The 24,056-nt window shown below is 41.8% G+C and overlaps 2 protein-coding genes across 2 annotated transcripts; both read right to left on the bottom strand.

Annotated features, from left to right (window-relative positions):
• Positions 1 to 4,199: 4,199 nt before the first annotated feature.
• On the bottom strand, positions 4,200 to 17,339 carry ltn1 (listerin E3 ubiquitin protein ligase 1). The gene is made up of 32 exons (XM_058087106.2): positions 17,185 to 17,339; positions 16,788 to 16,994; positions 16,569 to 16,667; positions 15,843 to 16,073; positions 15,711 to 15,763; positions 15,461 to 15,641; positions 15,038 to 15,211; positions 14,770 to 14,960; positions 14,541 to 14,694; positions 14,014 to 14,259; positions 13,670 to 13,951; positions 13,396 to 13,590; positions 12,719 to 12,760; positions 12,448 to 12,637; positions 12,132 to 12,371; positions 10,568 to 10,721; positions 10,139 to 10,289; positions 9,835 to 10,039; positions 9,605 to 9,761; positions 8,970 to 9,068; positions 8,754 to 8,881; positions 8,531 to 8,666; positions 8,312 to 8,456; positions 8,027 to 8,240; positions 7,703 to 7,940; positions 7,529 to 7,606; positions 7,272 to 7,458; positions 7,036 to 7,201; positions 6,745 to 6,965; positions 4,907 to 5,101; positions 4,646 to 4,813; positions 4,200 to 4,435 (listed from the first exon to the last, which is right to left on the bottom strand). Exons 1-32 carry the CDS (start codon positions 17,224 to 17,226, stop codon positions 4,373 to 4,375), a joined length of 5,232 nt encoding a protein of 1,743 aa, XP_057943089.2. The 5' UTR covers positions 17,227 to 17,339; the 3' UTR covers positions 4,200 to 4,372.
• A 395-nt stretch (positions 17,340 to 17,734) lies between these two features.
• tmem135 (transmembrane protein 135) lies at positions 17,735 to 22,920 on the bottom strand. Its single transcript, XM_058087054.2, has 15 exons — positions 22,741 to 22,920; positions 22,216 to 22,343; positions 21,427 to 21,519; positions 21,287 to 21,320; positions 21,052 to 21,117; positions 20,934 to 20,980; positions 20,809 to 20,850; positions 20,547 to 20,726; positions 20,289 to 20,358; positions 20,045 to 20,212; positions 19,911 to 19,974; positions 19,752 to 19,828; positions 19,226 to 19,324; positions 19,065 to 19,132; positions 17,735 to 18,938 (listed from the first exon to the last, which is right to left on the bottom strand). The coding sequence occupies exons 1-15, from the start codon at positions 22,876 to 22,878 to the stop codon at positions 18,788 to 18,790; spliced, it is 1,425 nt and encodes a 474-aa protein (XP_057943037.2). The 5' UTR covers positions 22,879 to 22,920; the 3' UTR covers positions 17,735 to 18,787.
• Positions 22,921 to 24,056: the final 1,136 nt, after the last annotated feature.

Here is a 24,056-nt window from a genome sequence, read left to right as displayed (position 1 = left end):
GATCGAATTCAGAAGTGTTCCGTTATCAAATTGCTGGCACTTTATACTCCATTTAATGGAATTAATGGAATGCTGGGGTACAAGTCAAATTGACTCGTTTGTTACGTGCAAAACTGTACAAAAAACAAGGCCATGTACACATCATACAAAAACTAGTGTGGAAAACCGATGTTTGACTTCATTCAATTTGACACACAACCTATGCTAACACCAATGCCAAAACGAAACAGCAACTCCTCTAACCTACACCCGTCCTACTTTTAACCACTAATCCCAAACTCTACACCCAACGCACTAACTCATAACACCAAGCCCTAAATGTTAAATGTCTTTTATCCCGTTTGATTAATAATCAAAAAAGCACAAAATTTCATGACAAAGACATTCTTCTCTGCATGTGATAATAGCTTTCTGGTTACTTTATAGCAGGATGTATCTCAAAACCCCCAGGCTTGACATTGTGGTCGTTGAAATGAGACAGTAAATCTAATTCTGCTCTGAGAGTCTATTTCTCAGCCTGTATAAATGATACATTGAATATTTGAACAATCGTGCGGACATAAAAATGTGCAGACTGAGCTTGCGAGGAAATATTTTTAAGCCCCCTTAATTGTTACCTCAGCGTTGTGCAGTGACATTGTCAAATAAGCTGAGAGGAGACACACTGAAGTTGGATAAAAGCACGCAACCTAAAATATTCAGGCATGTTTGTCCTGGTTGCATTTAAATGGATTCGGTCATGCTCTGATTCCCTTTACAGGCCTCGTGTGCTTGGGCTCTTATCTTCATGTGGACTCATGGGCTACACTCCCACTAAAGTAGAAGAGTTCTTTTTAAGACTTCATAGATATGACCTTGCTACGAGGGTAGAAACTTAAGCTGTTTCGTCATGAACTGCAGTATAAAATTTACACCCAGTAGGGGGCAAACTGGGAGGTGCTTGTCGCTGCAGTCTTTCTACAGAGAGGAAAAGTGGCTGAGAGAAAAAAAACAATGGGCTAAGTGGTTAGCATGTTGGCCACACAGTCAGGAGATTGGGTCCGAATCTCTGCATATTCTCCCTATGCGTGGATTTTCTCCGGTTACTCTGCATGTTAGCTTAATTGGCGACTCCAAATTGTCCATAGGTATGAATGTGAGTATGAATGGTTGTCTGTCTATATGTGCCCTGTGATTGGCTGGCGACCAGTCCAGGGTGTACCCTGCAAGTCATTGCTGTTGGACAAAATTTGTATGTTATCCTTTTTTAAAGTAGCGGTTTGTGCATCTGGCACAATGTAAACAATATTCAGTCCAATCAAATACTAATTAACTTGACTGCTTAATTAATTTTCAATATATTGATTCATATATTGATTTAAAGCTAACTGAAGGAAACATGGCCAGTATTCTTTTTTTCCATTTTATTTACTTTCATAATTCCAACTGTTACTGCAAGGTGTATAGAATAGGAGACTTATGCTAAGAATCTTTACCCTCGGGACTGATTTGTTCCCACTGTCTCCCTTTTAACTACACATTTTACTTTTCTATTTTTTTTTTCTATACTGTATATGACATTTATGAGTGGGAGCATTCAAGACCTCAGGCTAAAAAGTGTACGTTTCTTTTTAATGAACTCCAAAGTACATCAAAAATGATGTTGGCATCACTTATTGACACGGTCAAGGCTGTTGCAACTCATTCCAAATATTCAACTTTTCACCTATGTTGTGGAAAATATTGCATCTTTTTTGTTTTTTCTAAAAGCGTGTCTTTATTTTAAGGAGCCTCAAGGTTTAAATCAAGTATCTTCACTTTCTGTGGTCCTTCTGTGATACTGAAAGACCGGCTAACTCTTTGCTGATATGACAGGAAAAGCCATAAAAGGCCTGTACAGTATGACTCATTGTAGCAGCAAACTCAATAATCATTATGTACTTGCCTTATCATTTGCAAACAAAACACGTTAATAACATTGATTGTCGACTTGAGTAACACCGCTGATAGACTTGCAATGATTCATAGACATGATCAGTGTGGGTTTGGGGGTTTTTTTGGGCCGGGGTTAAATGGATCAGATAAATTCCCAGGATCCACATTCCACTATTGATTGTGCACAGTGTGTAATATTATACAGATGCAATACCACGAGTGAGGAGTTTCAGTAAAAGATCAAGACGGTGAGGGGGAGTGGACACACACACACACACACACACACACACACAATGAGGGCATGAATGGCAGGAATTATTAATGAGATATTGTTATAACATTCATGTATTTGATAGTATTTTTCTTTGCCTCTAGAAAGGTATTCTAATATATTTTTGTAATAACAAAATAAATATAATTTATGTCCAAATTTACATCATTCTATATGACAGACCTTATTAGCTTTTTGCTGGGTAGTTGGCATAAATCATGTAATTGCATTGCCCAATTTCTAACATAGATGACCATATAGGGTTTCTTACTGAACTGTTGCTGCTAATGTGGATAAGGGTGCAGATTGATTTCGTTTTGTATTAACATGTCGTGTATAATAGTCTAGAATTATCAGGAATCTGTTCAAAATGAGACATTTCCTTCCCTTTTTGTAGCTCAAGATGTATAAGCATTGTGCTTATACTGCCATCTGGTGGTGACAAATGAACCAGCTGACCACAGGAGACGACTGAACATTCGTCCACTGTACTGTATGTAGTTCATAAACATTTGCTGTGCTGCTTAATCAAGCAGATAATGAGCAGTAAGATTTGAGCTTGTCTCTCTGGAGGGTGTGTGTATCGTGTATTCGTGTGTGTAGAGAGAGAGCGAGAGAGAGAGGGTATAAATATTTATGGCAAGCAAACAGATCAATGGCTATTAAAAAGGTCAAGGGCGGATGATGATGGGTGCTGGGTGTTTGTATTGATAAAATTTGGAACATCATAATGAATTACAAAAGTACACACACAGTCTAATTGAGTGAAAGGAGCTCATCCTAGCACTTTTTTTGCCAAAATGTCCTCATAAAAGGTGGGCAGTCATACACACACAATCAATACAGGTACAAAATGAGCGCAACTAAGTTATTGATCATGCTGGATGTGTCATAATGAATAGTATAGGATTCGCGGTGATGCAAGCAAAACCATCCAATATTGCGATGAATAATTCAACACTCTATAAGCTATAAGGGAGTTGAACCATGTGATCTCTCCTGGCTAATCAATGAAGAATGGTCACGATCAATGGAAATGTTGATTAAATATAGTAAAACAAATACATATTATACAGATTCATCATTATAATCAACCTATATGCAATTTTTTGCAGTGATTCTGGTGGTATGCAAACTCGTAAAAACGCATGACTCAAAAATGAGCTGAAATTAAATTTAAATTGTCCTTTGCAGAATATGGTTCAAATCACCGCATACGCAACGAGCCAATTACCTGCGAGTACGGTTGTACTTACAAAGTCAAATGGTGGTGAACCACTGTGCTGATATTGCAGAAGAGTGTTACATAACCCCAAAACTATTTTCACGTCTCTTTAAACCGCCGATCATTATGAATGTGGAATAATTGCATCACAAACAAGGAACGAGCCAATTAATATCCATCTGATTGCATTTTATTTGCCCTTATTCCAGAATGATATACCTCGCAATCAGACATAATAGCAAGATGCCAAATCATTCAGGCTGGATATTTGTGATTTGAAATTAAAATCATCTATAAAGATGACGTCTTGGACCTGCATGCATTACATTGTCTTTACACTCCTAAATATTGGGAAAATATCAATATATAACTTTGATTGAACACTACAATGTAAACCCTTCAGTGTGTAAAATGCAGTTCACACACACACACACACACACACACACACACTTCCTCCTTCCTGATTTCTTATTTTTGTCAGATTGTCAAATTTAAATATTCGTCAGTCAATGACAACACAACTGAACCCAAAAAAACAAAATCTACAAAGTCCTGTGGTGTGGAGTTTTTTTCCTCCCATAATAATAAGTTTCATTAAATAAAATAAAAAACATTTTGTGTTCAGTTGTGTTGTCATGCAATAATATTATGTCATTATATTTCTATTTGTTTGATGATCTGAAACATTTGAGTGTGACAAAAAAATCTGAAATCATGAAGGGGGCAAACTCTTTCTCCCACACTGTATATACATATACACATATATGTATATATATATATGTCTGTGTGTGTGTGTGTATACACACACACACACACACACACATATACATAGGATTGAGGAAAGAGATATAGAATCTGGCATTACCATACAAACCTATTTTTTGGTCAGAAGGGGTCTCGGAGTGAACTCCCACCATGTTGATCAGCTAATAATAATAGTCAGAATAGATAGAAGCTGTGGGTTAGAAGAAGGTCTCCCTGCACAGTGGACAAGTGGACTTGTTGCTGGATGTGAACCATTTGTACTGGAGACAGGACAGAGATAATACAATATTATTAAAACACAGTATGGAGTATATGTTTTGTGTATTCAAAATCAATACATCTCTCATTTAAAACCATCAGTGTTGAGATGTACGTAATGTTCAAATACCTGCGAGGAATTTTAAAGTGCTGAGACATTCAATTCAATGCGGTTGTGTTGCACCAAACCACACAATAAACAGACAACTTACCAAGCATGCAGAGTGGAATTTCTTCTTGCAAGTGCGACAAGCCTTCTTGGGCAGGGAGTAGTTGGAGCCATGGATTACTGAGAAGCATATCATACAGTCCTCGATTCCCTCAAACCGCTTGTCCACATTGTTCTTCCACAGAGCCAGGCCCTCCATTATGCTGCCATTCTGAACACATCAAATTGAACATGTCTTCAAAAATGGCCATTGAGAGACCTTGGACGTGAAAGAGGTGTTTATCCCCTCGGTGTGTGTTTGTACCTGATGCGTCAGGTAGGTGCTGAGCTGCAGCATCCAGTTCCTCCACTGCTGAACAGAGACGCCCACCCGCCTACCACTCTCCACCGCGATGGAGCCCAGAGGGTAGTTCTGCGGCAGCTGAATCACCAGTTCGATAAAAATATCGTCCACAGAGTAGGTGGCAATCACCTCCCTGGCAGCAGAGCGAGCTTTTACCTAGAGGGAGACGAGTATGGAGATTGTTACCTGGGGTGGAAAACATACAGTGCATCCGGAAAGTATTCACAGCGCTTCACTTTTTCTACATTTTGTCATGTTACAGCCTCATTCCAAACTGAATTAAATTAATCTCTTACCTCAAAATTCTACACAAAATACTCCATTATGACAATGTGAAAAAAGGTTTTTTGACATGTTTTGAATTTATTAAAAATAGAAAACAAAAGAATCACATTTACATAAGTATTCACAGCCTTTGCCATGAAGCTCAAAATTGAGCTCAGGTGCATCTTTTTTCCACTGATCATCCTTGAGATCTTTCTACAGCTTAATTGGAGTCCACCTGCAGTAAATTCAGTTGATTAGACATGATTTGGAAATATAATAACTGTCTATATAAGGTCCCACAGTTGACTGTGCATGTCAGAGCACAAACACCAAGCATGAAGTCAAAAGAGCGTTCCTCTGTGGAGAGAGGAGAGCCTTCCAGAAGGACAACCATCTCTGCAGCAATCCACCAATCAGGCCTGTATGGTAGAGTGGCCAGACGAAAGCCACTCCTTAGTAAAAGGAACATGGCAGCCCGTCTGGAATTTGCCAAAAAGCACCTGAATGACTCTCAGACCATGAGAAACAAAATTCTCTGGTCTGATGAGACAAAGATTGAACTCTTTGGTGTGAATGCCAGGCGCCATGTTTGGAGGAAACCAGGCACTGCTCATCACCAGGCCAATACCATCCCTACAGTGAAGCATGGTGGTGGCAGCATCATGCTGTGGGGATGTTTTTCAGCAGCAGGAACTGGCAGACTAGTCAGGATAGAAGGAAAATGAATGCAGCAATATATAGAGATATCCTGGATGAAAACCTGCTCCAGAGCGTTCTTGACCTCAGTAGACTGGTCATGTACCTTGACCATATAGACAGTAGACATTAGCACACAGCCAAGATCTCAAAAGATTGGCTTCAGAACCATTCCGTGAATGTCCTGGAGTGGCCCAGCCAGATTCCAGACTTGAATCCGATCGAACATCTCTGGAGAGATCTGAAAATGGCTGTGCACAGACGTCTCCCATCCAACCTGATGGAGCTTGAGACTTATTGCAAAGAAGAATGGGCAAACCGCCTAAAGATAGGTGTGCTAAACTTGTGGGATCATATTCAAAAAGACTTGAGGCTGTAATTGCTGCCAAAGGTGGATCAACAAAGTATTAAGCAAAGGCTGTGAATACTTATGTAAATGTGATTTTTTTGTTTTCTATTTTTAATAAATTCAAAACATGTCAACATGTCTTTTTTCACATTGTCATAATGGAGTATTTTGTGTAGAATTTTGAGGTAAGAGATTAATTTAATTCAGTTTGGAATGAGGCTGTAACATGACAAAATGTAGAATAAGTGAAGCGCTGTGAATACTTTCCGGATGCACTGTATAATCACCATTCTTCTCCTGTTATTGCTCAACTGCCCGCGATCGACACTTATAGTCAACTCCAATAACATGTTCTCCAACTATTAACTAAGACAGTTTAGTTTTAATAAATTCACAAGAATGCAATGCTGAATTTTGATGCACAGCTCGAAAATGTTTCATCCTGCTGCAGTTGCTATCTGACACACATGAAGAAAACAAAACTTACCGTCATGCTGTCAAACATTTCCGTGCTGCCATGGACAGATGAGATTTCAGCCGCCGAGAGAACTGGGCTCACGTGTTTGGTGGTGAACTTCTCCACGGCGCCGCTCACACGCTTTTCCTGACTATTCCACCACAGTCGCACCATGGCGGGCAAGTCCTGCACCGTGCTGTAGTACACGCTGCATGCCAGGTGGGGGAGCTCCCATTCGATGTTATCCCTTCCTGATGGATTGCAATGCCGAGTTAGTGCTAGATTTTGTGTGTGCCATTTATTTTGGTATTCTCTTCTTACTGTCAACCGCCAGAGTGAGGCTCTCTGTGAAGAAGGTTTTGGAGTCTCGAGGTTCTGGTGTTTGGCCCAGGTAGATGGGGTTCTCAGGCATCAGTTTGAAAAGGTGGAGGAGAAGCTTGTTGAGGGAGCAGGTTTTCTTGAGATACTGGGCATAATGGGCACGCAGCTGGAGGAGAATGAGCGAAAAGTCAATAAAAGCTCATTCACAACACCGAATCATCACTGACATGACTCACATGTGAGGGCGAGGACTTGAAAAAGGTGAGAAGCAGTTTCCAGGCTAGCAGGTAGCCCAGGATGCAAGAGAACTCCACACTATGAGGTGAGACCACCGCAAACTCTCCTACTTGAAGTCCTGCCAGGATGCTGTCGCACAACTCCTCGCAGGTTGACAATATGGCCATCAGAGCAGCCGGAGGAGAGCTGAAGGACAACAACAAAACTCAGCACTTCTTTCTAGACTGCTAACGTTATGTGACAACTCTTGACTTACAGGCTTGTCTCATCTCCCTCATCATCTGACTTGTTGCTGTCTCCTTCACTGTCACATTCAGGCAACTGAGGCATGACCCTGAATTAAGAAGACCGGAGAATCATCATGTGTTGAAATCCATTTTCTGCAGGACAACCAACATGCTAAGACACCGAGGTCAACAGGAAGCCTTACTTTGCCAATAAGTGGTAGACGCTGACTTGTAGTGGTCTGGCCTTGAACAGCAGCAGAGGACAGAAGGTGTTGAGAAGTGTCTGAAGAGGCTGTGGGAGATTTGTCTTTTGGTTGGCTATGAATTTAGCTGGCAGGTTGTTTTGGTTGAGTTGCTGTGTCGGCACGTGGGTCAACGCCACACCGAGCGACTGCAGCACAGCCAGAGGAAAGATGGGGTCGTCTGGCTCTTTGAAGGCCTCTACATGCAGGCATAAGATGGAAAAAGGCGTGAATGTATTAAACCAAGACTGTTAGATCTGGTTCACACCTCACTTTAAAACCCACCCGTGATTTTGAGAGGCATGGGGAGCAGCAGGTTGTAGATTCCGTCCAAAAAGAAGTCTCTCCATTCCCCCTCCAGTTCTGATGGCAGCTTCTCCAGGACATCAGGCGGAGATGATGCAAAGAACTGGTTCAGGTTGACGACCAGGTAGGCACTCTCGGACGCAAACAACTGCACCCATGGATTCCACAGGCCACTCACATTCTCGCTGACAGTCTTGAGATTGGAAACAAGGCAGCAGATAAATGTACAGTGGAAAAGACATCAGAGTGGCAATGTTAGCTCACCTCCAACCACGCCAACATCGCACAGAGTAAGAAGTCCCACTGGTTACTGCTGAGAGATGTCGGACAGTGTTTCACCAGCCAAGACAGAAAGCGCATCAGCTCCAGTGTCAGGTTTAACTGTTGTGTAGTTGCTTTAGACAGGTCACTGAGACACAAGAGGAGTAAGCATCAAAGATACACCACACAATTTATTAGGTGGTACTTTCATGGACGACTTACCTGCCGAAAAGGAACCAGTCTTCTTTACGGTTCCTCCACTCCATCACAGTGGCCAGAACAGCCTGCACTACCTCCTCTTCCACTTGTGTGTCAGCTTGCAGGCAACACATAAGCACCGCCACACACCCATACACATCTGGAATGCAATGTTATTTATTTAACTGACTTGTTCATTTATAAATACATCTGCATGGAAATTCATGCTGGTTGTATGCATTCTTACTGTCATCCTCTTCCCAATTGATGATTCCCGCTGTGGCCAGGGTGACCAGAGTCTCTCGGTCATCCTGGTTCAAGGAGGGACAGAGCACCTGGAGCGTGCTGAGTTTGCTTTGTGTCACTGGCAATAAACTGACCAGACATACTCAATTTAAACCTCTGCTCAAGCCACCATGCTTTTTAAAAAGGAACTAATGCATTCAGATAAATTCCCACTCACCTATCAATAGGGCTGTAAAGTTTGCTCAGGCTGTCACAGTTATTGGTATGGATGTAGTTTTCTAGTGTCAGAGACCACAGACCGCCCAGCTCAAAACATCTACAATATATGGTTAAAAGCATCCATTAATATTATTACATACTATAGGCCTAGTACATGTTTAATCATCTGTAAGGAATGGCGATGATTGACACAAATATATGTAAAATTGGAAAACGGTCAGTCGTCTTATATTATGGGTTGAGAAATATCATGCCAACAGGTGGCACAAAACTGCTCTCCAAGCAAAATCACAGCATTTCTTCCTGTCACTCACACGGCAATATCATGGAGAGATGCAGCCATGACAAAGAAACCCACTACGCCATGTTATATTCGTGTCAATGCAGTAATTCCTTATAGTGATCTAAATGAGATTTAGTCGTACATGTGTATGTAAACAGTAGCCAACTAATTAAGTGTCGTCCAGCCTGGTCTACCCATATAACTATGTCAAAAGTAGCTGATCCAGTGTTGCCATGGTAGAGATAATATTGTCCTTAGCACAAGACATTATTTTATTTAATTTTACTTGTTTTTTATTTGACTAATGGTTGCTTTAAGTGTCTTTAGTATGTGTGACAAACCACTCTGACCTTGAGTAGAGTGTCTCCAGCAGGTCGTTGGTTGCAAACAGGTCCTGCAAACCTCCTGACAGCCCCCACTCAGTCAGCAGGCTGTGATAGGTGGACACAATCGCCGGGGTGTACTCCACCTCCTTACACCATTGCAATGCATATAGCAGCTCTGCAACTGAGAAATGGGAACACCCACATGAAAACATATACATATACAGACAAAAGAGAAGTGTACATTGTATATATACCCGTGTGTATGATGTGAGTCAAATGCCGCTGGCATTTATTGTTCTTTGGGTGAGAAAGGGTGATTGTGTGCGCCACTTTTCCTAATAGCGCACATGCACACAAGTGGGCTGGCAATATATTTGACATTTTCAATTTCCACATGTCCACAGAGGGCGTGTCGCAAACTCCCCTATAACGGCTCGTCAGCAATGGGGTCTTGACCCACTGGAGATGGAAAGAAGTACAACATGTAAATATCCACATAAGTAAAATAGCATTACTATTGCACTGGCTATATACAAATTAAAGCACTGGTTGTCTTACGTAGGAAGGCAATGCCTGCCTGAATTTGGTCCACCCAGCAACGCTGGGCATCAAGTGGGTAAAGAACTGGGTGAGGATGGAAGAATCTTCATCGCAGACAGAAGTGATGGTCTCCACTACGCTTTGTACTGCCATAACTACATACTGCAAACTAAATATGACATAAAGAGACAGCAACAAAAAACATTGGTTTTTGGTAGGATACTTTGAAGTGACAGACCAGGCATGAGGTTGTTCCTGTCCAATTGTCAACCTTAATTTCTTTACAACCAAACTAAGTCTCTTACACCCATATATTGCATTTTATATGGGCTCCTCCTGTCATTTTTTTAAATTTGTTTTGATCATTTCAATTAAACATTAGGTTAAAAATGGCAGAAATCTGTTATTTCATGTCTACAACAACATCAGAGTGTGGTGATGTGTTACCTTTTGACATCCAGAGACACAGTAAGTAGTCGGCTTTTCACCCAAAGCGCGGCACTGTGCAGAAAGCCACCTTCCTTCACCCCATACTCAGAGTTTTGAACCAATGACTTAATCCCAGCGACACACACCTTCTCCATCTTATCCAAGAGTGAGTCTATCAGAGAAATATCAACACACATCATCTCTCAAGCAAATACAGTGCATCCGGAAAGCATTCACAGCACTTCACTTTTTCTACATTTTGTCATGTTGCAGCCTCATTCCAAACTGTATTAAATTAATCTCTTACCTCAAAATTCTACACAAAATACTCCATTATGACAATGTGAAAAAAGGTTTTTTTCCAGGACATTCACGGAATGGTTCTGAAGCCAATCTTTTGAGATCTTGGCTGTGTGCTAATGTCTACTGTCTATATGGTCAAGGTACATGACCAGTCTACTGAGGTCAAGAACGCTCTGGAGCAGGTTTTCATCCAGGATATCTCTATATATTGCTGCATTCATTTTCCTTCTATCCTGACTAGTCTGCCAGTTCCTGCTGCTGAAAAACATCCCCACAGCATGATGCTGCCACCACCATGCTTCACTGTAGGGATGGTATTGGCCTGGTGATGAGCAGTGCCTGGTTTCCTCCAAACATGGCGCCTGGCATTCACACCAAAGAGTTCAATCTTTGTCTCATCAGACCAGAGAATTTTGTTTCTCATGGTCTTAGAGTCATTCAGGTGCTTTTTGGCAAATTCCAGACGGGCTGCCATGTTCCTTTTACTAAGGAGTGGCTTTCGTCTGGCCACTCTACCATACAGGCCTGATTGGTGGATTGCTGCAGAGATGGTTGTCCTTCTGGAAGGCTCTCCTCTCTCCACAGAGGAACGCTGGAGCTCTGACAGAGTGACCATCGGGGCCTTGGTCACCTCCCTGACTAAGGCCCTTCTTCCCCGATCGCTCAGTTTAGAAGGCCGGCCAGCTCTAGGAAGAGTCCTGGTGGTTCCAAACGTCTTCCATTTACGAATAATGGAGGCCACTGTGCTCATTGGGACCTTCAAAGCAGCAGACATTTTTCTGTATCCTTCCCCAGATTTGTGCCTCAAGACAATCCTGTCTCGCAGGTCTACAGACAGTTCTTTTGACTTCATGCTTGGTGTTTGTGCTCTGACATGCACAGTCAACTGTGGGACCTTATATAGACAGTTATATTTCCAAATCATGTCTAATCAACTGAATTTACTGCAGGTGGACTCCAATTAAGCTGTAGAAAGATCTCAAGGATGATCAGTGGAAAAAAGATGCACCTGAGCTCAATTTTGAGCTTCATGGCAAAGGCTGTGAATACTTATGTAAATGTGATTCTTTTGTTTTCTATTTTTAATAAATTCAAAACATGTCAAAAAAAACTTTTTTCACATTGTCATAATGGAGTATTTTGTGTAGAATTTTGAGGTAAGAGATTAATTTAATACAGTTTGGAATGAGGCTGTAACATGACAAAATGTAGAAAAAGTGAAGCGCTGTGAATACTTTCCGGATGCACTGTATGTCAAGTGGGGGGTGCTCAGACATACCTGATAGGTAAGTGCGTGTTTGGTCTTGGGAAATGAGCTGGAAGATGGTGAGCAGGAGTTCCTCGGCAGATGATAGCAGTAGGCAGTCTTGTACAGACGAGAAGAAGGTGGAAGCCACGTCACAGATGAAGGAAACAAGAGGCTCCATGTTGCCTGCATCTGATAGGCTTTTTGTCTCCGACAGCGTGGCATGCAGCTTCTCCAAGATCTTCTCCATGTACACCTCCCCGATCAGAGGTTCTAATGTGCGCCAAACAAATCCACTGTGACAACATACATGAGATAAAGTCCTTGCAAAACAGAGTGACTTTATTACCGTTATTGTGATGCTGAGAGAGAACTACGCTGATGAGGGTCCAGCTGGGGCAGTTGGTAGAAGAAGCACAGTCTGAGCGGCTGGGTGTGACCTTGCAGATCTCCTGAGTTACTCCCAGGAGATGCTCACCCAGGACTGACCCTTTTAGCCAGTCTCTACAACTTGCAAGGGTGGAATGGTCGATGCAGGCCTGATAGGGTGGATAGCGGATATGCTCTCACATTATTCAACAACAGACAATTAATATTAATATGAGCAAAACGAGACATACGCGCTGGATGATTTGCAGAGTGATTCCGCAGTGAAGTCCCATCTGTAACACACACACACACACACACACACACACATTGGGAAAACATGCTACACAACAATGAGCACACCTATTGCTCCCTCTGCACTTGTGACATCTGTGGCAATGTGCTGTGTGACATTAATTAAATAGTTCTTATGTTGACAGGCTTTCTAATTAAACTTCCTTCTTTTCATTTGGTAGTCTTCTGCTTCTTTGCATTGCATCGTCATGTACTATATATCCTGTGTATATCAATACCCTTTTTAAAAATGTATTTGCCATCGGTTATTGGCTGATGTATCCGTTATCGGCTTTCTTTCAGCCCTCAATATCGGTATCGGCCCCAAAAATCCCATATCGATCTGACTGATACTATGTGGGAATGTGTCAAGGTAAGATTTGATTACCACTTTTGAGTGCTAATGTACATGTTTGTGTGGTGCACCTCTCTGAAAAACAAGCTCCAGGTACTCGTGGATGATGGGTTTGTATTCATTTAGTGCTTTTGGGTTAAACTTCAACCACGGTTAGGAAATACCTTAACACAAAAAGGGGCATCCCACCTCTGTTATGGTTCTGATGCTGTCAGTGTAGCCAAAACATTGATGGGCAGACACCTCCATTCCGTTCAAATGGGGGAAGATGGAAAATGTTACCGTGGTGATATGGTTGAGGATACGGGTGGTCTCCTGTTGGCTACAGCAAGACAGTGAGCTGAAGACCATCTCCACCAGGTGCTGTGTCTCCATCCGTTCCTTGTCGGCCAGCCATGGGACCACTCGCTCCAGCAGGAAACGCACGGCTGGATTGCTCACACTATCCTCGCCCTTCTCATCCAGTTCCACCAATGTCTGAGATAAATGAAGTAATCAAAGTTACCTTGGTGAATGTATTGTCCATTAAACTGGTGATATACTGTGACCGACTTACAGTGAAGATCTTGGTGGTGTGAAAAGACTGCAGTAGAAGCGAGAGGAATACAAGATGTGTTTCCGAGCATCTCTCGTTCACATGCACCAGACACAGCTGCACCAGCTGCTGCACTACTTCCTCAAAATGGCAGGTCTGCGGGGAACCGCATGCAGTAGCCTCCACAAGCTCTGTCTGCTTCACCTCCACACCATCACCCTCTTCGTCTCCCGATAAACAAATCTTGACAGACTTTTTCTTCTGTGCGTGCCTTAGGTTTACTCTCGACGGGTAGCACATCACCTGGAGAAAGGAAAACATTTGATCAGAGATTGGCTACACTGCCAATAATAAACCGAACTGACCTGCAGTAAGGCTGAAATCCCCTCTAAAGCTTGTGGATTCGCTTCTTCGTTGTCTGTATGGCGCGTGAACACAAGGCCAAGCTCCTCCCAGAAGTCTGCTACAAGTCCATGAAAGACACCCTTGCTGTCTTTTGATTCACCGTCAGCCCTCTTCTCCCAGGAAACGATCATTTCAGTAACCAGGAGGAAAAGGGGGCCATTCTGTAGAGTGGGGTTCTCAAGAGCCATTTCGAGAAGCGGCAAAAGCTAAGGGAAAAAAATTGTATTTGATTTGATATGGCAGGGAAAGGCACCACATTGACCTAACTTTGCAATGGAGTGAAAGCTTTTCTTCCTGTCACTTGCACACACCAGTGATGAACTGTCGAACAGCTAGCAAATATATTCTAAAAGTTATTTTCGTAACTGATTTTGAAAACATTGATAATTTGGTCTTTGATTTCATCCAAAAAAAAAAGAGGTTGTCTTATATTTAGCGTTGTGCTATATGTGGGTCAATAACTTATATGCAACTATTTGACTTTAACCTGCTGTGAAATAAGCATGGAGCATATTTTGTGCTGATGATCCTCCTCATCCTCTGCTGCATGGCGAATAATGCAAAATCTCAGGCACTCCACGATGGAAGTCACAATGATGGCATTCTCTGAGGGGCTACTGGCGGCACGCTCACTGGAAATACTAGACAAAACACAGTTCAGACAAATATATTAAATGCCCATCTCTACAAGAAAAAAACAATTCAGTGAGAGTTACCCGAGTATGAGTGAGGTAAAAAATGTGGTGTAGAAGTCCAAGGCTGGATTGGTGACCTGTTGTGGCAGTTTACTGAGGAAAGGCATCAAGTTAGGATGGAGGGCTTTAGCCATGCCTTTGCCCCCTTCTTTTAACAGAGCCCACAGTTTCGGCAAGAAGCCTTTCTTAGCATTCACGTGTGTCCAACAGTCCTACAGAAGGAGACACATAAAGGCGGTCTAAACACATATGAAGGCCAGCAAAAAGAGTCCATGAGAAATGTACTTACGGGTATGGAGGACACAACATGAAGAACTGCCTCCCAAACGGCAGGCAGCACCAGAGGATCTGTGTCGTCTATGCTGAGGAGGACAGCCGGGCAGAGACGTGCTGCTTCTGCCTGGGCGAGCTCTGGTGTTAACTCGCATGCAGCGCACAGCATCTCAAAGAACGCTCCTCTGACCTGTGAAAAAGCAAATGTAACCAATTTAGCAAATTTTTTCTTGATGGAAGCAATATTTAAAGTTGTTATAAAGAGCTGTCTAACTGCAGATTATTGGTGCAAAAGATCAGCTGACCATCAGCTCCCTCATCAAAAAAGCCCAGCAGATGTTCTTCCAGCTTTTCAGCCACTGAGTCAATCATTATACACAGATTCATCCAAGCTTTTCCCAGTTGCACGATAATGGCTCTTAATCAATACAAACAGTACCTGCGGTGTCTTATGTCTGCTGTATTTCCAGAACTTTGCTGGGCTCATAAGAAGAGCTAGTCTCTGTTCCATGGCCATCATGTCATTCTGGGGCAGCAAAGAGAGTAGTCTTTTCACCCCGAGCAGAGAACTGGTCAGCATGCGCATATATTTGGCTTCTCGCTCCTCCTCAGTCACACTTCTGGGAAAAAAAAGATGTAATCAACATGATGACAGAGCAGCAACATTAGTGGCATTTCTGTTGACTTACTGAGGATCGCTGAGTGTGTCTGCAGTATCTTTTAATAAAACATCTTGAATTACCTGCAGAGTGGGAAGACAAACATGACAGTGTTATGTTTTGATTTTCAAAAAAACTGGATTTCACCACCCTCTCACTCACATTAAGGATCTCATCTTTGCAAAAGCTGAGGGCCTCTGGCTGTTTGGCGGTCGAGAAGGCAGCCTGGAAGGCTCTGCGTGCAGCAGAGGCTGCGGGCGTGTACGTGTCACATTGGGACAGAATCCAGTGGCCCATCAGGCTCTTCAGAAAGGGAGCCAAGCTGCGACGCACTTTCAGCACAAGCTGCTCAAAGGCAAGCTGGGTGGCCTCCCTGATCCGCCTATCGTGATCCTAAAATATATTCCACTGATGAGAAAAAATGTCTTTACAAAGATATTAATGATCAGTATTGTGAAATTTGAGCTGGTACAGTAGCAGAATATAAAAATAACCACACACTCAACACAGGAGGCAGCATTTTGTTGTGCAATATTTGAGTTACATGTTAAAATCTGGCCAGTCATGTCCATATTATATACCTTACTTGGGATTTTATGCCAACTGGTGTGGCTGTGCAATACGATGTGAACTAACCCTCACTTCCCGATGCCTTAAGAGCTGTGCTGGTCAGTGGGTTGATAGCCTGGGATTTTTAGCCTTTTCGCTAGTGTGTTAACCACCATTAAGTGTGGTTGTCTGGTTGCAAGTCCGAGCCCCAGCATCAGGCAGCGCTGGACTGCATCAAAATTATTTTACAGAGATTTAAATCAGATCGATACAGTAATTCAACTATCAGGCTTGACATTTGTAGTGAAGTAGACCTAAAATTCAGGACGAGCAGCTCACCACTGAAATCTTGCAGTAAATCCTTGGCCAATATGGAAGGACCCCTTTAACATCGTCAGCATCCCTCTCTTGACACATGGATCCAAAATCCTGTACAGCCTGAAAAAGTCACAATCAAAATCAACTGCATGTACACATTACTTAGTGTAATCTTTGTTGGAATTGTTTGTTTAGATGGTACAAAACACGGTGGCAAGTCAAATGAATGCATGAACTTACTTTAAGTCTGGTGACAACATCTCTCTTGGACAGTTTCCTAAGCACTAGTCTGAAGTCTGCATCGACCAGGTTGTCAATCTCCTCTGCGCCATGCAACGCTGGGACATAGCCCAACTCTGACGTGAGCGTTGTGTCGAAACCAACAAAACCTGGGATGGCGCCACCTTCCCGGGTCAATACCTCTGCAGCCCGGCCGCTACTGGACGGCTACAATTTGGACAGGAAAACGGGAGATTTTAGTTGGCTCCAATTGAAACAATAGTCGTGAAATGTCGACCAAACTGCGGCATGTTGACCATGACTCGAACCGGAAAACGCAATGGCTAAATGTAGCATTAGCTGCCGTAGTGAAATGTGGCTAATGTAAACGCTGTTGATGGTAATCATTGGCACTTACCCGAACGTTTCCTTTCGTTCGCTGTTTATTTTTGCCTCCCATTGCTACTCAAATGTGTTCATGTTTGTTAACGTGACGTAAAGTTATGAGAGCCATACGATGCTCAACATACACACGAGCAGGAACAGGAAATTACATTTGAAATATTTTCAGAATAAAATTAAGGCCTGGTAGAATAGTTGGATTAATGTTGTTTTTTATGTGCTAAGGGTTATTTGAAGCATGTTTTAAGTGGCGATATTTATACATTACTGATTCATGCTACAAGGAATAATAATATACAGTATTACGTTTTCGTGTACTATGTCTACTCGTCTTATGCTTTGAATCACGTTCTTATTCTGAATAGTGAAAATTCACTTCCGTTTCATGCAACGCACTATAAAGTCATTCCTGCCCTTCAGGAGTACACGCAGTGTTGCATTTCTGTAAGTTGAAAAAAATACGTTTGGACTTTCTATTGTATTATCAAATAATAAACCTGAAGAAAACAAATTAACACTAAATTATGTATATAAAAACACAATATCTAAAATAAATTAAACCAGCATATTCTATATTAGTCAAAAATATTTTAATACGTCAACATAAATCAAATACATTTTCAGGAAATCGCATTAGTGTGATAATATGTAACATAGATTTGGTTAATACATATATATTTAAAGCATTTCTGTCTAGTGAATTCTCTAAGGTCATGTGTGTCCAAAGCTGTGTTTGGAGTGCCAGATGAAAATGATCAAGAATCAACTCTGAACAAGCATGACCAATTATGGTCCACTGAAAATAAAACAAAGGATATGTTAAAATGATTTTTGGCACAAGCTGTTAACTTTATTTAAGTTGTAAATGTGTTATTGTGTAAAATCATCAATTGCTGTAAACTGACTTTCAACAAACATGACAGACGGTAAAGAGGTGAGACAAACATTTAACTGTGCTGTGAACTCAGACAATACCCACACTTGGACATGTTGAAATTTGTGTTTGATCTTACTGTTAAAATCAACTTTTTAATTTTTCCGTTATTGTTTTGTGAAACAGAATTACTATGATTATCAGAACTACTAATTCAACAGTGCCTCAAATATTAAGGTCTATTCTATATTCTCTGGCACACAGTTCACATGTTAAAACAATTTCCAAATACAATTTCAGTGGCTTTGCAGTCAAATTGTGCCCATTGAAAGTAAACCAATGCATTTGAAACTGAACCAATGAATGTAATCAACCCAAACCCGTTGTACACCATCAATGTGTTGTCAACCTGTGGATAGTTGAGGATCTAAAACATTATTGTAACTTCACCACATTAGTTTCACAGTCAAAACACACATCTAAAATAAGTAAATGTAGTGTTATTGGAAACCTGAGAAAGAAAGATGTGTTGGAATGCTACAAGGTAGGTAAAGTCATTTGGTGACATCATCTGTACCTTGCAAAAACAAACAAAAGGCTACACACAATCGACAAATGCATGAAGGTTGCTGCAGATTTTCAGTTGCTCAGAGTAGCAGAAGGCCGTCATAGGCATTACACCTCTCTGTTTAGATAACCTCCAAATAAAACAGCTCTTAACTAAAAATCATCATTTTATCCCACATCATAAAAGCTGGATGTCACCCCCTTGTGGAAGTGTCGTTTGGCTGTGCACTGTGACGTAACGCGGGTCCAGTTTGGGCACAAAACCCTGAAAGTCCCTGGAGGCCTGGGTGCCGAAAACATCCAACAGCTGCCGGTTCATCAGAGCAAACCTGCAGAGCACAAAACAGAAAGTTACATTTGTAAGAACACAACTGCACAGCAGCTTTAGCAATCTTGTATGTTCAGCATTTACTGCTCAGTGTAAAGCAATGAATCAATGAACAAATCGGTCTGACCTGCCCTTAGTGAGACGCAGAAGAAACTTCCAGTATGTAGGTCGTAGGTTCTGGACCTCCATAACAGCCTATTGAAATAATGAGTACATTATAGCCTTGCATATTACATAAGAAATATTTATATTATCACATATGGGTCTGTTTTCTTGTTTTTGACTCACAGCTTGAAAACAGATGGCAGTTGAGATGGCGTAGAGGACTGTGTCCGCTTGTGGAAAGTAAGGGAAGTGGCCTGCCTCGATGCCCTTGAAGTACAAGGTCTGAGGAGAGAGAATGTATCACTCATGTCGTTAATAATAAACTCGACACAACAGATAAGCTGAAGACAAACACACAAATGTAGAGTGATGTGGCATGTTAACAACATGAATGTCATTGGAACATGTACAAGCTTTTTCCACTGCACACTGGAAGCAGAACTACCAAAGACATATTTGTTTAGTTTTTTTTTTTTGTTTTTCAAACCCCGCTCGATCCCAAAGACGTATTCATGTGTCTATTGGAGGCCAAAAAGAGGTGATGACACAACTGCATAATAGAAGAGCTCATGTCTAGTGTTTAATAAAAAAGTGCTTTGCCATGTAATAAATGGCCGGGACTAAATCCGATGTGGTGTACCATCTGAGCACAAAAACTGTATGTACAAGTAAATGTTGCAACAAAAATAAATTGAAAGATTTCCTTTACCTCCACCAACTTAGAGAAGAGATACATGGATATTGAAGTGCTCTTGTAGAAGAACATGGATAAGCCGGCAAGGGAGCCTAGCAAAGAAGAAAAACACTAGCTATGATAAAATCAGGACACAGTTTTTGTAATGTGACTCTGTCCTCTGCGTCAATTTACCAGCAACTAGAGCGTGCAGCTCATCGTCGATATCCCGCAACCAGCGAAGCAAGCAGCTTGTTCCCTGTGTGAAAAGAAAAGACACACATCTTACCCTGGAACGTACTACAACAAAAATAAATGAATCCAAATACCTTGTAGATGCTGACAAAAGAGCCCAAAAAGGCGCCCAGCTGGAAGTTGTCTTTGTTGTAGAAGAGGGACGGGAGTCTCGAGGGTTTCGAGAAGAGCTGCCGGAACGCTGACGGCACTTTAAGGCAACACTGAATCAAGTAGCCAATGCTGAACATCCTCACAAAACCCTGAGCAAAAATAAATGTGCAGGAAATATAATACAATATGTCGTCACATGAAAAATAAGTGAGTTTGGTGACTTACTTTAATGCAGTAGGAAATGCAGTTGTCCTGATGATGTTTACAACATCTGTGCCTTGGACCCCTTTTGCATCTGTATTATTACAGAAAAATATAAATAAATGCATAAATTAAATACAAAACCTACAATGTTTTCCATTACAAGTAGAATAAAAAGCGCAGCCACATGTAATTACTGCACATAGTGAAGAAATTGTTGGGGGGGGTTTAAAGGTCTTTCTGCACATGCCATTGAGTGTAATTGTGTTCGTGTACCCTTACATTGACTCCAGCAGTCCCTTAGTGTAGGCCAACAAAGATTTGCTCCTCCTTGACTCTTGCCGTGTCACTGATCCATGTGAAGCGCCCAACTCTGCTGTGGCTTGCCCCTCTCGAGGCCTTGTGCCAACAGGCTCAGCTGTAACAGAGTGAGATGGGATCTCTTCCTTGCCGATGATGAACCTACAGCAGGAGAAAAAGCATGTCATATATATGTAGCCGAGTCTGGTAGAGCCTGTAGCAAACCAGAAGCAGAGTCACTTACTTCAGTGCCGAGAATGCAAAGCCTTTAAGACCATCTTTACTCCTGCAGGATGACACAACATGTCACTTCAATAACCATCTTGATCTATCTGAAGACATTTCGTACAATCACGAGGACGAGCCCACCTGAAGAGGAACATGTAGAGCGATGCCGTTATACAGAACAGGAGCACCTAAAGGGAACAAAAGGGGAAAGCAGGTGGAAGAATGTCGGGAAACATGCTGAGGCAACAAATTATCTTACCTCGCCATGTTTAATAGGTTTGATGATGCCTCGTGTCACTGCCATGCGGAACAGGGTCTCGGTGGCCTGCCAACAGACCAGTGACACCATATTTAGCAGAACTACGGAATGAATTCATGCACAAATACAGAAGTGTGGGGCAGTTACATTCACAAGCATTTGTACAGATAAAAGACCTGGCACTCCCTGCAGTTGTGTATGAAAGCATTGTTTCGTGAACAGCCACAGCACTTACAAGGTTTGTCATGTATATTGTGAGAAGTCCTCTCCTGAAAGGAGAATATGTCAAGACACATTAGGACATAGACAATTACCACTGCAAAGGAGGGTGTGATATTGTGGTAACAGTAGTAAGAAAAGAAGCAGAAATCTCACCTGCTCTTACGTTCCAGGAGGATGGCAATATAGGAGGCGGGCAATGCTGAGCCAAACCCAATAGACCATGAATAAAACCCTCCCAGTAGTTTCCTTCAATGGAAATACATTCAATTGGAACATCACATTTTTTGCAAAAACATGACTTTTACTCATAGACCCGATATTTGCATGAAAGACTGGACTGTTCAGGTTTTCTTACAAGCAGGCTTCATGAGCTCTAACAAATAAACAAGGCACAGCCACCTTGTTTCAGGTGGGTCCATGACCAACAACAATCGTCACGTTGACACCACGAGAGCCAACCATTCCTGTCTAGATCTGCCTCCTCCTTTAGAGGGTATATAAGATTTGATATGAAGCCGGAGAGGTGAAATGTCTTCTAAGATAAGCTGAACAGTCCAGTTGCAATTAATTGAATGCCCTTAGAATACAATGAACTAGATGGATGAGAATATTTACAATCATGAAACCCATCAGTTATTTTCTTAAGTCACATGTCACCTGCAATTGCTGTTTGTTGTCAGGGGCATGTCTTAAGCCTATTTGTTCATTTTGTTAGTGAAGTTTCAACAAGTTGTGGTTGTCAATAAAGGGGAGCATGGACTAAATTTGCAAGACTACCAACAAATCTATTGGATATTCACAAGTGGTCACACTGGTTTAATATGTGATTTAATAAACTCTCCGTGCAGCATGACTTTGTAGATTTCTTTCTTGAATAAGGAAACAAAAGTGACAAGAAAAATGTGCAATCGTCAGGTGATGAGCGGCACATATGAAACTGACCGTAGAACGCAGAAGAAGAATATGTAGAGGGCTGCATTGGCCGTGAGGAAAGAGGTAGACTGTAAGATCTCAGGGAGAAGCCTTTTTAAGTAGTAATCCTTCTTCCTTCTCCTAAGAATAGCAGCTATCTGTGGGTGAAAGAGATGACTGTCAGTACAAAGCCATGGATTGGACCTGAGTCGAGAAATGTTTAGGATTTCTCTACGTATATATAACCCTTGGCTGTGATCATGGTCTGTGCATGGCTAATTGTAAGGTAGAGACTATTTACACATGTAAATGACACTATAGACAATTTTAAAACTGGATTTGTAAGGCAAACTTCAACGGTTGCTTCTAATTAACATAACCTGTCTCAGCGTGTAGTTTAGCACACTAATTAAGACACGAAGCTACATTTGATCACATTTACTGAACACCTCCACGAACCCAGAGTTTACGACAATTCCCACAACTAGTTCAACTCGGCTAACGAGTCTAGAATTAGCATTAGCTTCTAGGTCAAAACGTCAAAACGTAACCTACCAAGTAAAGAGGGGCGTATATTTTGAAGGAGACTTCCAGCGCCCCTCTGGTTATGTCGGCCGTGGACTGCATACACGACGGGCTCCAAGTGTGGCCGATTTCATAGCAGTTGTACGTTAGCTTGCTAAGGGCAGCCATGGCTGTCTGCTGCTGAGTGACAGCCAAGTGAAGCAAGGACACAAGACCTGAAAAGCACTGTCTATTCAATATGTACTTCCGTAGTACGCCCTGTGCTTGTTTGGCTGCCATTATGGTCAGCAGAATCCAGACACATCGCATTGTAACATGTAATACTGCTGCTCATATACATTGCTTATTACATTTATTGTGTTCAGTAAATAACATTCCGCCATTTCATCAAAGTGCACGCACAGCAGCTAATTTTATTTTATACTCAGCTCAGAGCTAGCGAATACATTGTACACTTTATGCTGACCATCATGGCGGACCTTCTGCTACATGTCGTACGATATTCTGTTCCATTCGTTTTCAGATATCACCCGGAATCTCGTCTCCTTGAAATGAAGTGGGTCGAGCCCGCAGCGACGTCCTCGCTCACGATGCCCTGCAGCTTTTGAGTGACGTCATTACAGGTAATGTAGAAAGAAGAAATGCAGTCACATTTGCAAATGCTACAATAAAACGGAGAACACAAAGTATGACACTAAACTGAACTAACCCAGAGTAGCCAGTAATTCTTATGAGGTGCACTTCTAATTGGCAAAGGGAAACAAAAATTGCATTCTCTCAGGATGTGAAGTGGGTACCGTAGTGATGCCAAGAAACAAAAATCGATGACTATTCCATATTCACATAAATACAGGACAATTACATCTAATCTACTATGAGCCGATTATGTATAACGACTCCAATCAACCGGACTACAGCCATTTCAATGCATACATGTGGCCAGCAGGTGTCAGCATTACGTCTTGCACCATTGTCCACGATATTAGGTACACCTAGTTAATGTGGTCCCATGCAATAACTGTACTAATTTAGCAATATGTATATTATTATGGTTGTAGTTTTGTACATTGATTCATAAAAAAGATTAAATATGAAGGAAAAGTTGATTGGGCTTATTCATCATCATTACAAGTGGAAATAAGATAACTCATGACAGTGCACTTCCATGTACTGTAATTGGCTCAATTACTTTTGATTTCCCAGTCGTGTCATAATCTCAAAATTGCCATATTTATCGCGAGTAGATTGGGTGTTTTTAAATGCATGATTCCAGGGAGGCGGTCTCTGCTTCCCTGTTTCAATGGGCTGACTGTCTTCCTTTTGCGCGTATTCTAGTGACCTGTTGC

This window comes from Doryrhamphus excisus, linkage group LG21 (genome assembly GCF_037039965.1).
Source record: "Doryrhamphus excisus strain RoL-2023G ecotype Guam linkage group LG21, RoL_Dexc_Guam_v1.1, whole genome shotgun sequence".
In the NCBI taxonomy this organism is placed as follows: Eukaryota; Metazoa; Chordata; class Actinopteri; order Syngnathiformes; family Syngnathidae; genus Doryrhamphus; species Doryrhamphus excisus.
The sequence above is the reverse complement of the archived record's forward strand: the minus strand, read 5'-3'. Positions and strand labels throughout refer to the sequence as shown.